Source organism: Glycine max, chromosome 10 (genome assembly GCF_000004515.6).
Source record: "Glycine max cultivar Williams 82 chromosome 10, Glycine_max_v4.0, whole genome shotgun sequence".
NCBI lineage: Eukaryota > Viridiplantae > Streptophyta > Magnoliopsida > Fabales > Fabaceae > Glycine > Glycine max.
Genome location: NC_038246.2, coordinates 38,271,738 through 38,284,379, shown reverse-complemented (window position 1 = coordinate 38,284,379; position 12,642 = coordinate 38,271,738). Strand labels below are relative to the sequence as shown.

The following is a 12,642-nucleotide window of genomic DNA, read 5'->3' as shown; positions in this document are numbered from 1 at the left end:
GATAGGGAAACTTATTTTTGTAACAATCACAAATTAATAAAAATTAAAGCATGAACAAGACATACACACATACATACAATCCTTGCAGCAGGTAAAGGTAAGAAACACAGTGAAATTTAACATTATCATAATACAGATTTTATGGCTTTTATCACATGCCAGGCATTTGTCATGGACTCATTAGGCCTGTCATTCATGCCCTGCCAAAAAAAGAAAAAATGAAAGAAAGAAAGAAAGCTTTATCATTTAGTGTGATAGGTGATGACTACTCTGACCATCAATCTTGACCGTTGATTAGAGACAGCAATGCCCCTGCACTGTTTTGATTCCAATATTTTTTAGTTGTTTGTTTTCTCATAAGGCTTTAAATTTTGCACTTCGTGTAATCGAGAGTTGGAGACACATTGAAAATGTTCTTTTTGCTTTGCAGGTAGAGTTAAGAAAAGAAGTTTTTAGCTGCAAGGTGACGTAGCACCCAAAAAATAACATACCCAGGAGGACTACACTAACAATAGGTATACCAATTAGATCACTATAATATAATGTTGCACCAAATGAAAGTTATACGCTTTGGTTAACCTAATCATGCTTTAATCTTTTATTTTTTTGTTTTAATTTTTTGCCCCCCCTTTTTCTCTCTCTTCTTTCTATCCTTAGGTTCTATCTTTGCTAGCAAGTTAAGATGATTGAGGCAACATGGGAGATCTTATCCGTAAGAGGTACAAAATAATAGTGATTAATTGGATAGTACATGCTTTGAAAGTGGACTCCTCGTTCTTCATTTAATCACAAACAGTTGTGTGTCTCCCGTGACTTATAGTATAAATTTTAAAGTTTGTTCAACCGAAATTTAGAATAAAAACAGAGGGTTTGAGGGGCCGAAAATTGAAATAAAAAAAATAATAATCACAATTAACGAATTAGTTAGAACTGCTGCACGAGAATACGATAAAATTAATTAGGCAAGTTGTCCACTAGCTCATCTTGTTCAATCAAATAAACCTAAACTTTCCTCATGGGAGGTGCCATGTGAGGTCTCTATCTCTCCCTATTTTATTAATATCATATTCAAAGACATCCTTGTTTGTTAATCTTTCATTTCAGTTTATTAGTCAAACTAAACTCAAAGTTAACTTCCTTCCCTTCCCACATCTTCCTTCAAATTAATTACGCCACTTATTTTGTACTCAAATATCCCCTTTATGTTTCCTTCAAAAATAATAATTATATAAAAATGCAACTTATCTTAATTCCACGATACCAACGGAAGAGATGTAATTTTTTTAGAGTTTAATAATAATATATTAATTATGTAAAATATTTTTTTAAGATAATTCAACCACAAATTATTGTTTGATTGAATGCCTTTTAATATAATTTCATAAAAAATCAATAAAATTTATTATAAATGACGAATTATAATTGAATAACACCAAAAAATTATTATAACTAAAGAAAATGTAATTTGTTCTTACAAATAAAAAATTTATATGTTTATTTATAATATTAAAAAATGTTATTTTAATAATAAAAAAACAACAGAAAAAACGAGCAGAAAGAAAAGAGATGGGGCAATAAATATGAGTAACTAAAGGACGGGTGGTTCCCCGTGACTTGAACTCCTTTTATACTCTTTCTTTTCTTCTATTTACTTCCCCTCACTTCGCTCCAAACACCATCAACTTCTTCTTCTTCTTCTTCTTCTTCTTCTTGCGTTTTTTATTGTTCATTCAATTTCTTTTTCTTCTCTCATCATCTCAACCAACAAATCATTTAATTGCAATCATCTATGGCGTCTTTCGACCCGAACGTAGATTCAAGTAATTCCGACACGTTGCGAGAATCCAATCACAAGAAGCGCAGAAAAATCGGAGACCACGCCGCCGGCGATCTCGATTTCGCCGCCGCCGTCCCTTGGAGATCCGACGTGGAGCAGCGGATCTACTCCCGCCGCCTCGTGGAGGCTCTCCGCCGCACTCCGTCATCGGCGACCAAGCCTAGAGCCGCCGGCCAGGTCCGCGAGACCGCCGACCGCGTCCTCGCCGCCACCGCCAGAGGCCGAACGAGGTGGAGCCGCGCGATTCTCAAGCGCTGGAGGAAGCTCCGCATGCAGCACAAGAAGGCGAAGGCGGCATCGTCCAACAACGGTTTGAAGAGAACGAGGATTGGAAACGGAGAGAGGAGGAACCGGTTACCGGCTGTTCAGAAGAAAGCGCGCGTTCTCAGCCGGTTGGTTCCCGGTTGCCGGAAGGTTTCGTTCCCGAACCTTCTGGAAGAAGCCACGGACTATATCTCCGCCTTGGAGATGCAAGTGCGAGCCATGACGGCTCTGGCCGAACTACTCGCCGGCGCCGCGCCGGCAAATCTCGCCGGCTCCGCGTTGAGTTGACCCGCGCGCCTAGGCTATATTGCGCCAGGTGTTTTTTATTTTTTATTTTTAATTATTATATCGTTTTTTTTTTCAGATTCATGTATTTTATCGTGTACACTGTACATGCCATTTGCTTATTCCTCCTTCCTTTGAGTTCCACTATCACCACCTCCATCTTCTTTTTTTCTTTCTTTCTTTTATTCTTTCATATTTAATTGAATGTGAACATGCATACCTACTTTGATTCTTTCCTTAACGACTTCCTTCATAAATAAATAACTCGTGATACATATTTATCTTGAAAAAAAAAATAAAGACCACTTAAAATTGATATTATGCTTAATAGGTTAAAAATAACTTAAATAATCGTTTTCATGAGTCAATATTATTACTCTTCTTTCCTAGCGGTATATGCAATTATTCATAACAAGTGTTTCCATGTAAAAAAATTTTGAGGAAGGACAAGAGTTGCGTACTATTTCAAGGTTTAATTTATTGCAAAATGAAAAAAAAGTACTTTAATTTTTTTTACAAATAACAAAAAAATGAAATTAGGTTTTTAATCTTCCTCCATGGTCACTTTCAGCCCTTTATCGTTTGAGTTTGAACTTTGAACATCATTTGAATGTTCCACCTTTTATCACTGTTAATACTACACTTTTATCGGGATTTGTATTGCGTAGAAGTTATCAACTTAGATAATTGCAATTACATTCTGTGTACCAATAGAAAATGTCATCTATGCTTGAAAAGTGAAAAATGACAAGCGTCATAATAAAGGGAAACGATAGAATAATCCAGCGTTTATAGGCCAAACTTCGCATTCAGCTTAACGGGGAAGTAAAATATTTAAGTAATCCTCATTTATTAGTGAATGATTCACAGAAAATTGTGAATTTTATGTTTTATGCGGTTCATTTCGTTACTGATTGCCCTCAATTTCTCTTTTTTGAAAGAAACGCTTAAATATAGTTTTTTAAAAATTTAAATTACTATTATTTTTGTTATCTAAATTTAAATTTGTTTTTTAATCTTTCAATTTTGAAAAATGTTGTTTTAGCCACTTCCGTAGTAAAAAATGCATTCGAACTGTAAAAAAATATTTTTAAAAAAAAAAGGAAAATAACCTTTAGGGTTGATAAAATGTCAAACTTCTGCTATTAAAGCTAGTTAAACAAAGTCGAAAGTAATTAAACGATACACAAGCTTGTACAAATCAGTTTCGTGCAGAAAATTCTTCATCCTGTATGGTCCATATATATCCTCTCATCGTTGTATCTAGCATTATATTAGCCGCCACTCCTTCTTGGGTGAGCCCGAAAGCAATTTTTCATCTGAGAGTGAATCCTGATGCATGGGCCTGGTCTTGGGATCATTGATCAGTTAATTAATTCTAGGACCGAGAAAACATTTTCTAATTTCTTCAAGGTCAATATGACGTAGATTCCTTGCACGATCCTCTATAACATTATTTTCTCTGCTCTTCTCCAAATATTTCTTCTTTAGGCGTTGTTCTTGCTGGTACTTCCTTAGAGGTTCACCTCCAATTATATATGTACTGTCCATCATTTTAGCATGAGCAGATGCCTCATCAGGGGCCATCTGCTCTTCCATGTACTTTCTTTGAGTTTCACCTCCAATCACAGCTTTTCATTTAATGATTTTCTCTATGATTGTATTAGATGAGAATCTAAACTTATCCAAATTGATAATTTTTAATAAATTTTAACTAATCATAAAAAAAATCCTTGAGAGAATGTCAGATAGAATATCATTAAATTAAAAAAAAAGTGTAAAAAAATCGCAATATTGTGAAGAGCGTGGAATCTAGCTAGTTTCAAATTGAGCTCGGCTCATGTACAACAAAATTGTACAATCTATCACATTAGATCTGACTAATTGTGTTGTATCTGGTGTAATAAAATGAATTAAAAATAAAATCAGATATAATGTGATCAGGGATATTATTATTTACTTATATGAATCAATAAATAATTTGTTGTGTTGAGTTTTTTTTTTCGATTTAATTACAAAAAAGTTGAACTCATATTTCAAAAATACTTTAATTAATAATATTATTTTTAAATATCTTATTTTACATACTATCTTTACACAAGGAAGGGATGAGGAGGGAAGAAATTCAATTGAGTCTTCCTTTTTTTTTAGAGTAGAAGTAATGATAGGGGAAAAAGACAAGGGTGTAAGAAAAATATTTTTGTACTTTAATATTACCGGTCAACAGTAAAATGCTATATATATATATATATATATATATATATATATATATATATATATATATATATATATATATATATATATATCCTATAAAAATAAATATTTCACGTAATATATGTCGCATGTGTGTATGAGAAATCTTCAATATGGTCCTTAGAAATACCATCCGGCTAGCATTGAACTTTCATCAAAGATGCGGGCGGAATCAGTGGTGCATGTATACATGCTGACCAGATTAATTCCATTCTGAACTAATTCATGATGTCTGCTATATGATTATATGAGAGTATTTCAAAAGATTTATGTCTTACAATATTTACTTTAATTTTAAGTGTTTATAAATAAATATATGTTTAGAGCATTTTAAACAAGCTGCTAAAGGTCCAGTGATACACTGAAAATCCTCTAATTTGACAAACGGGGGCCTCTTAGTGAGAAAAGCTTGTCAGTTCTATTACATGTTGCTGGTAATTAAATTGTTTTATGCAAAATTTGACAGTGGGTCATAGATAATAAAAATGATGATCTAAGATCTCAATTTAAGATTTCTCGTTAAAAATACTCTAATAAACAAGATGAAGTGCTTATACCTTTTGGTGCATAATATCCACCTGACCCGCCTAATCCACGGCCCATGACAGCCTTTATTAGCATATATATTATCCCACTGTCATTTGCTTCACCACTTTTGGTTATATATCATTGTAGTTGACTGCACCATGCTTAAACTAGTTAGAAAATATCAAAGTGATTAAATGTCATTAACTAATAACTATACTCATTTAAAGTACTAAGTTAGTTGGCATCTGCTGGCAAAGCCATTCCTGCCCCAACAACAACATTTCTTCCCACTAAACATGTCTGGTTAAGCCGTGCGTTAATGGTTCATAAGGATCATTAATTCATTATCTTGCATCATTAATTCATAATCTTTGATTCTGGTTGAGGAAAGCAACAAATTCATTAAAAAAAATTGCAAGTACAACTAAAAAGATATAGATTAATAAATAAAAAGGGTACTACTATAACCTCGATCGTTATTTAAAAATATTGTATAAAAAATTATCTCTAGCTAATTCAAAATGCATGTGGTTCAAGTGCAAGTAATCGGATTGGTAGTCATATATATCTAGACTAGATTAGATAGAAAAATAGAGGGAATAATTATAAAGCTGAGGAAGAGGAGATCCTATGGTAGTTTTGGATATTTGTTAGTAAAAAAGAAAGAAAGGAACCCCACGAATTGAAAAGTTAGTGAAGAAGGAAAAAATTGGAAACAGTGTGAAGGAGAGTTAATTTGGTATGTATGATGTGGGTGGGAGGGCCTACAATATGCAGTGCAGCGAAGGCTTATGCATTGGATTGCATGTGACTATGTGAGTGTATAGGGAAGAGTTTCACATGCTATTTTAAGAAGAAGGAAAAGGCGTGGTGTAATGTAATGCATATTTTGTTGCTGTTGTTGTTGGAACAGACACTTGACTTGAGAAAGGTCGAATAAAGACTCTAGGGTTGGGGCCCACCCACAGCAGTGGATGGATTAGCGACTTTTAAGGGATACCTTTTTCTAATTAAAGGCTGACACGTGTGGAACCTTCACATTACAACTGTCAAGTTCCAGATTATCAAATGCTGACATGCCTATATATATGCCTTCAAAAAATTTATGATTGTGCATCATCAATGTAAATATACCATCTTGATGAATCTCAAAATATGTCAAAAAATTATTAAATTCCTTAAGATTATTATAGTCTTAACTAATTTTAATGTAACACTTAATTAAATATTATTAATTCTATTTTATAAGCTGAAAGATAATAATTAAATAAAAAATAAACTTATTATTAATAATAATTTTTAATAAATTCTAACTAATAAAAAAAGTCTTAGGAAGACATCGAGTGTGAGTAACATTAATCTATTTTTAATTTAAACCGGTATTAATAACCACTACATGTAAAAACTAATTGGGATATCATATTTATTTAATTATTTTCCCATTTCGTGTGCGGCTCTATGACTCTATCCATGTGGCAATCCCATTTTCACTATTATTCACTAGGCAGGGTTCCCTCTCTGTAGCCACACCCATTGCAAAAATACGTTACATAAATAATTTAATGAAATAAAAGATAATCACCAGAAAATCATTTATCAACCCTTGTGTATTAATTTGAGTCTTTATTATTGAAAGTGATGACTTCTTTTAATATATATACTTTCTTTTGACTTTTTATATCAAACATTTCATATTTTGTCGTTATTTAAAATATTTTTTAAGTTTAATTAATATTAATTTATTAAATTAGTAAAGTTAAAAAATTATATATGCATTTTCAAAATTTATAACTTTGAATATATCATATTTCATAGTTTATTTTTATAATTTACTTCTTAATTTTAAAAGTTTTTTCTGTAATTTATTGCAATATAATCAAATCCAGATTTTTTTTATCATAATAATATATTTATGATACTTTATTTGTCTTTAAGATACATAATTTTAGAATTTATTGAAAATGGTGATATTTTTTATATTTTAGACTTTTTCCAAAATTAAAACTACACATGGAAAGAATATAAAAAAAAAATAGCTGGTTGATATATTATTTTTAAATTCATGATATGTGCATATACGGTTAATTAGAAAGGGACCATACCCACATATAATGTGTATATTGTTGGCTTACCCCTTCTAACTTCCACGAAATCACATTATTTGTGGGCTTTCATTTATTCTTTTTCATTCCCATTAGTCGTCACATTTCACATGCAACCATGTGCCTCCATTTAAGAAGCCGTCTCTCTCTCTCTCTCTCTTCTTTTTCTTTTTTGTCTTTGTTCTTTTCTTCTTTTTCTTTATTTTCTCTCCCTTCCTTTCGGTTTTCCATTCACCTTTATCTCCCTTTTTTACTTTCCTCTTGAACGCTTGGCTCAAATTGTAGAAGGCAAATAGCCAAATTAATCAAGCCCCGAACCCATCATCACCTAATTTATGGAATCTACCCCAATGGAAAGTACTAAGAATTTTTTTTTTCCTTCTTTAATACTAAGAATAAAGTTTTCATTATAACTAACTACCATGCATGCTATCAAGTAACAAAATATATCAAGTTGAAATTCTGTGCTTGCATAACATTGAAATGTCTTGATACACCTTATACTATACAAAACAATATTGTAGTTCTTTGTTAATGACAGGCGTCCTAGCAATTTCCATAGATGGAATAAGCCTAAAAAACAAGGTACAAAGACTTTGTTTGATGAGAAAACTTGTTCTTTCGAACAGAGATGCATCCACTTTTCAACATTCAAATGTGACCCATCTAGTACCATATACCTTGATACCTAGCTAGTCTGTAGTACTATGTAAAATTGAGCTTGTTACATCAATGACTTTGAAAATTGAGTTTACTTTATGTCCCTTTGAAAAACTGGGGTTAATTAACCCGTTCAACAAGGTAAATGTATATCGATCATTGGCTTCTTTCATAAATCTAACTTTTGTTATATCTTTTTTTTTTTAAAAAAAAAAGAGTATATTACTTTAGTGTAATCATTGGTGTCATGGTTCCAAAATCTTGAATTGTGTTTCAAGCAGTGCACTTTTAGTGTACATTATGTTCACCAAACAGGTGAAGTAATCATATATGTTTAGGAGCCTTGGAGCCTAAAGCATCATAATTTGGGCACTGACCCATGTTGCTTTTGTTGTCTGATTAAAGAGGATCATCGAGTAACGACTAACCTCTTCACTATTTAAAAGATTTTATATTTGGCATTGTGTTTTTTACCTATATAGTATATTGTTCTTGTCTGACTAAATATTCAAGTTTTGACCAACCAATAATGGACAAATGGTAAAACAAAACACTATCACTTTTTAAACTGAAATATAACTATATTTCTTCACGAGTATTTATAAGACAATAATTTAAAAAAAAAAATTGTATAAATTGGTTTTTTCTAATAAGCTAAACTCAACTTATACACTGAGTTGCTTATCAAGAAAAAAATTATATTTAGTTTCTCTTAGTTGTTGCCTATGGTAATCTCATTTAACTAGATTCCTACAACAGGTTATATATTTAACTCAAAAAAATTCGGAAATGCTGTCTCTTCTTAGAATAGTTTTTATTTTATTTTTAAATTACAACTCATGGTTTGCTGAAAATAAAGCTCTTTTTTTTTCTGCACTGCCACTTCCTGTTCAGAAATTCAGATGAGATAATAACATAATTGAGAGGAAAAAAATTCACTAAATTAAAAGTGATGAATCAAATTATTCGATGAAAATTAATCATGAAGAACAAAAAATATTTGATACGAATAATATAGTTATAAAAAAAAAAATCAGCTGTAACCGATGTGCCGCCAAATGACATGTCAGAGTTGGATCAAAAGGGAGAACTTGCATATTCCTCAATCCAGAGCCAACCAACCAAAGAGGGCATTATTTTAGCTAATTTTATTTTTCATTCTTTTGCTTTTTTCTGCCTTTGGTCTTATCAAAATCAAAGCAAATGGCCAAAAAAGAAAGGAAAAAAACAGCAATCACCCTTTCAATTGAACGCCCTAATTATTGAACCCATGTATGTGTCAGCTAGTTCAATTTAGATATATCTTTAATTAAGATTTATTAAAAATGTGAAAATCTCTATTTGGAGGAGGTGAGGTTAATTAGATAAACTATCCATATCATCGTGCCTACATGTTGATAACCGCAATATAAAAAAGCTTTGTTCAGTTGTAGTAACTGAAAAAATGGATACCAATAAGGTGCAGTTGGTAAATGATTTGATTTCTTAATTATGTTGTCATTGTAGTTGTGAGGAGTTTAATTCTTTAATTATGCATATAAAAAAGGTTTTGATGAAAGAGATAAAATTCACTTAGATGATTTTTATATCTAGAGGGTTAATCTCAAGACTTTCTATTATCATAATACATTATTTTCCGCAAATAAAAAAACTGAAAAATGGACGGGCAAAAAAAAGTTTATAATAAATCTCAATTATGTACTTTTAATTTCGTATTTATTATTGCCGAACTTTAGTTTTGCAATGAGAATTAAGAAAAAGAAAAAGTCCAATCCAAGTCACATCTCGAGATTAAAGAGCAACCTAATAAGACTTGTTTGTTTGGTTTAGCAATAAGTAGCAGTTAAGCCCAGCCTTTCATTAGGATTAAATTAGATAGGGGGAAGAATAAGAGAATAGTGTGCAACTAGCAAACGACAACATAAGAATCACTTTTGAGTTGTCAGAGTCCAACGACAACCCCCTCAAACAAAGTGTGGTCACATTGGGTTGGGCCCAAAACCCAGTATGCGACAAAATGTGTGTCAAACAAACCAGCTTCACCCATTTTTTTGCATTCAATGAACATCGTGTCGACGTACCGTGGTGGCTCACACAACGCAACCTTATTTAATATCCATTTAGTGCATCATGTTTTTCTTTTAATGCATTTCTAATTTCTATCATTTTTATTTATGCACGTTTTCTTTCTTTCTCATTTTTTTTATATCTACATGATTTTACATCTTTACACAATAATATAAGCACTTGGTTGTTTAATATAAGCACTTGGTTATTGTGAAAAACAAAAATGAATGAAGAGTGTTGGTGTTGAGGGTGGTTGAGAAGAAGGCAAAATAAAAAAATAAATAAAAATAGGGAAAGAAACAAAGGGGAAGGGTTGTGGACTTGTGGAACAAATACAAACAACTAGTATTTTGGAGACTAAGCGATAAGTGTCCCTTACCACACGTGGCCTCTCCGAATGATGGACAAAAGCTCCTGATGCATTGGGCCCCATCCTGTGGATCTATGAGTATTACTTTTGACACAACAATTTTAGGATAAGATTTCTTGACTCTTTAATTTTTTTCAATTTTTTTTTCTTTTTAATGTGAATATGGAAAAATGACAAAAATTAAGTTGAAGATATATTATCATCATGGCTTGTGATATCGAATAAGATGCTCAAAATTCGCAGATGTACCATTCCTGATATGATACCCCTTCTATTCTAGGTATCCTCTATTCCTCTTCGGTTATTAACATATCTTTATTTAGTTATTTGTTTATTTATCTCGTTATATAAAAATAAGTTATTTTTAAAAGCAAATTTGTCAAGCAAATTAATAAATTAAAATATGTATGTGCAATATTTATTAAATATAAAATACTTTATTATAATCTTAACATACCAAAATATAAGGACGAATAAATTACTAGCTTATTTAGAACTTTAATAGTGTGCAGCAGCCGGAAAAAACGAGTAAGCTGCTGCATTCCCCACCATACACGACATAGAAAAATCTAAACCGACGGTGGAATAAGTATTTGCAATTCTTATACGATGAGTATCTCACATTCTAGATTTGTCATTTCCAAAAAGCTTCCAAAATTAGGCTTACCAAACTCATTTATAAAGAGCTTGTATAGTCGGTAGACGGTATAATTCTTTTTGTTTGAATGCCTAGTTATAAGAGTAAAGTAAAATTTGAATAAGGATTATATATTAAGGGTTTTTTAAATGAAAACGTGTTTAAAATATAAATAAACTTAATTATTTTCTCAAAGGCTAAAATGGTAGTAGTTTTAAAAAATTAAAAGTTGTACTATAAATTATTATTTTTATTTAAACAAAAGGGCCTAAATTGTTTGTCAATCACATTTTAGCTTTTAGAACCAATTAGGACTCGTTTAGTTTGATTTTTTTTTGTATTTTTATGTCTTATTTTTACATTTTAGAAATAGTTTATATTTTTATAAATTTTAGGATTTAAAAATTGTTTTTTTGACTTTTTATTTTCAATTCTTTTTTAGAAGCCAATTCAAGAAAAATGAAAGGCTTCAAATTCAGCATACAAATTAGGAAAAGTATCTTGGGGATCTTTCTACCCATTTTGGCTCTCTTTGCCTTGTTCAACGTCTTTGCAAGTACATTTGGATTCACATTCATAGGTTATTTGGTTGCACATCTACGATAAATGATATACTTAAAACAACTTTAACTAACTTTTGTTTTAATTTTGTTTAGATTGCGACATTTGTGGATACATGTGTTGCATATGTGCAACCATATACGCATTTAGATGGCTTCAACTTGAGTTTAGGATTAGTCAAATATGATTTTCTCATTGACCACATTATGTTAAAAACATGATTCTAAGCTTTAGATTCAAGTTTCATTAAAGAAATTAAAAATAGTTTTTAATAAGAAGTGTTAATAATACATTTTTCTTAATATTGAAAACTATAAAATCAAGAGAGAGAAGATCATGAATGTCACTTTATTTTTATGTGAAATAAATTATTCTCTTGGATAGATAAAGTTGGTTGTTTCTAAACAGTGACAAGGATCATTTTGACCCGTTTTATTTAGGGGCGCTTACTTTTCTTATTTTTCTGTTTTCAGTTTCAATAAAAAAAAATAGAAAATAGGATTAAAAATATGTTTGTATAAAATTTAAAGAATGTTTTCAAAGAAAACGTTTTCTGATTGAAGCCCAATTTTGAAAATGCTCAAAAGTTGTTTTGGACATTTTATTTGTTAAATTTTGAAAATGGAAATAACAAAAATGCGGTGGCAAAATTACAACTAACATGAAAAACTTCTGCTTCCCTTGTTTCATTCATAACACACCATCACGGGATCAACATATGGCAGTGCATGAATTGACCAACACTAAGTTGGGCTGTATATGGCTGACCTTGTCATGTGAGAATCAAGTTTGCTGTGTTAGTGTGGATTGGTCGAGACTAAAATATAAACATTAATCAATAGATCACTCAAAACAAGGCCGCAGCTTCCTCCACCCAAAAAAACTCAAGCAGCACCTCCTTCCATTACGGAAAGGAGTACCCTTTCTGTAATATGAAATGGGGTGTTAGCTTGAGTTATTTGGGGTGCCGGAAGAAATATTCCCAAATAACTTTAGGATTAATAGGGATCCACATACACAAAACTCTGATCCAGTAGTACTCTAAACCAAATTCTCATAACGATGAGTCTTCAGAGTG

At 31.4% G+C, this 12,642-nt stretch overlaps 1 protein-coding gene across 1 annotated transcript; it reads left to right on the top strand.

The window, feature by feature from the left end:
* Positions 1–1,573: 1,573 nt before the first annotated feature.
* On the top strand, positions 1,574–2,536 carry LOC100783462 (transcription factor bHLH149). The gene has a single exon (XM_003535991.5). It carries the CDS (start codon positions 1,790–1,792, stop codon positions 2,387–2,389), a length of 600 nt encoding a protein of 199 aa, XP_003536039.1. The 5' UTR covers positions 1,574–1,789; the 3' UTR covers positions 2,390–2,536.
* Positions 2,537–12,642: the final 10,106 nt, after the last annotated feature.

What these genes read in the sequence shown, in the direction of transcription:
- LOC100783462 (XM_003535991.5), top strand. Translation starts at nt 1,790, where the DNA reads ATGGCGTCTTTCGACCCGAACGTAGATTCAAGTAATTCCGACACGTTG.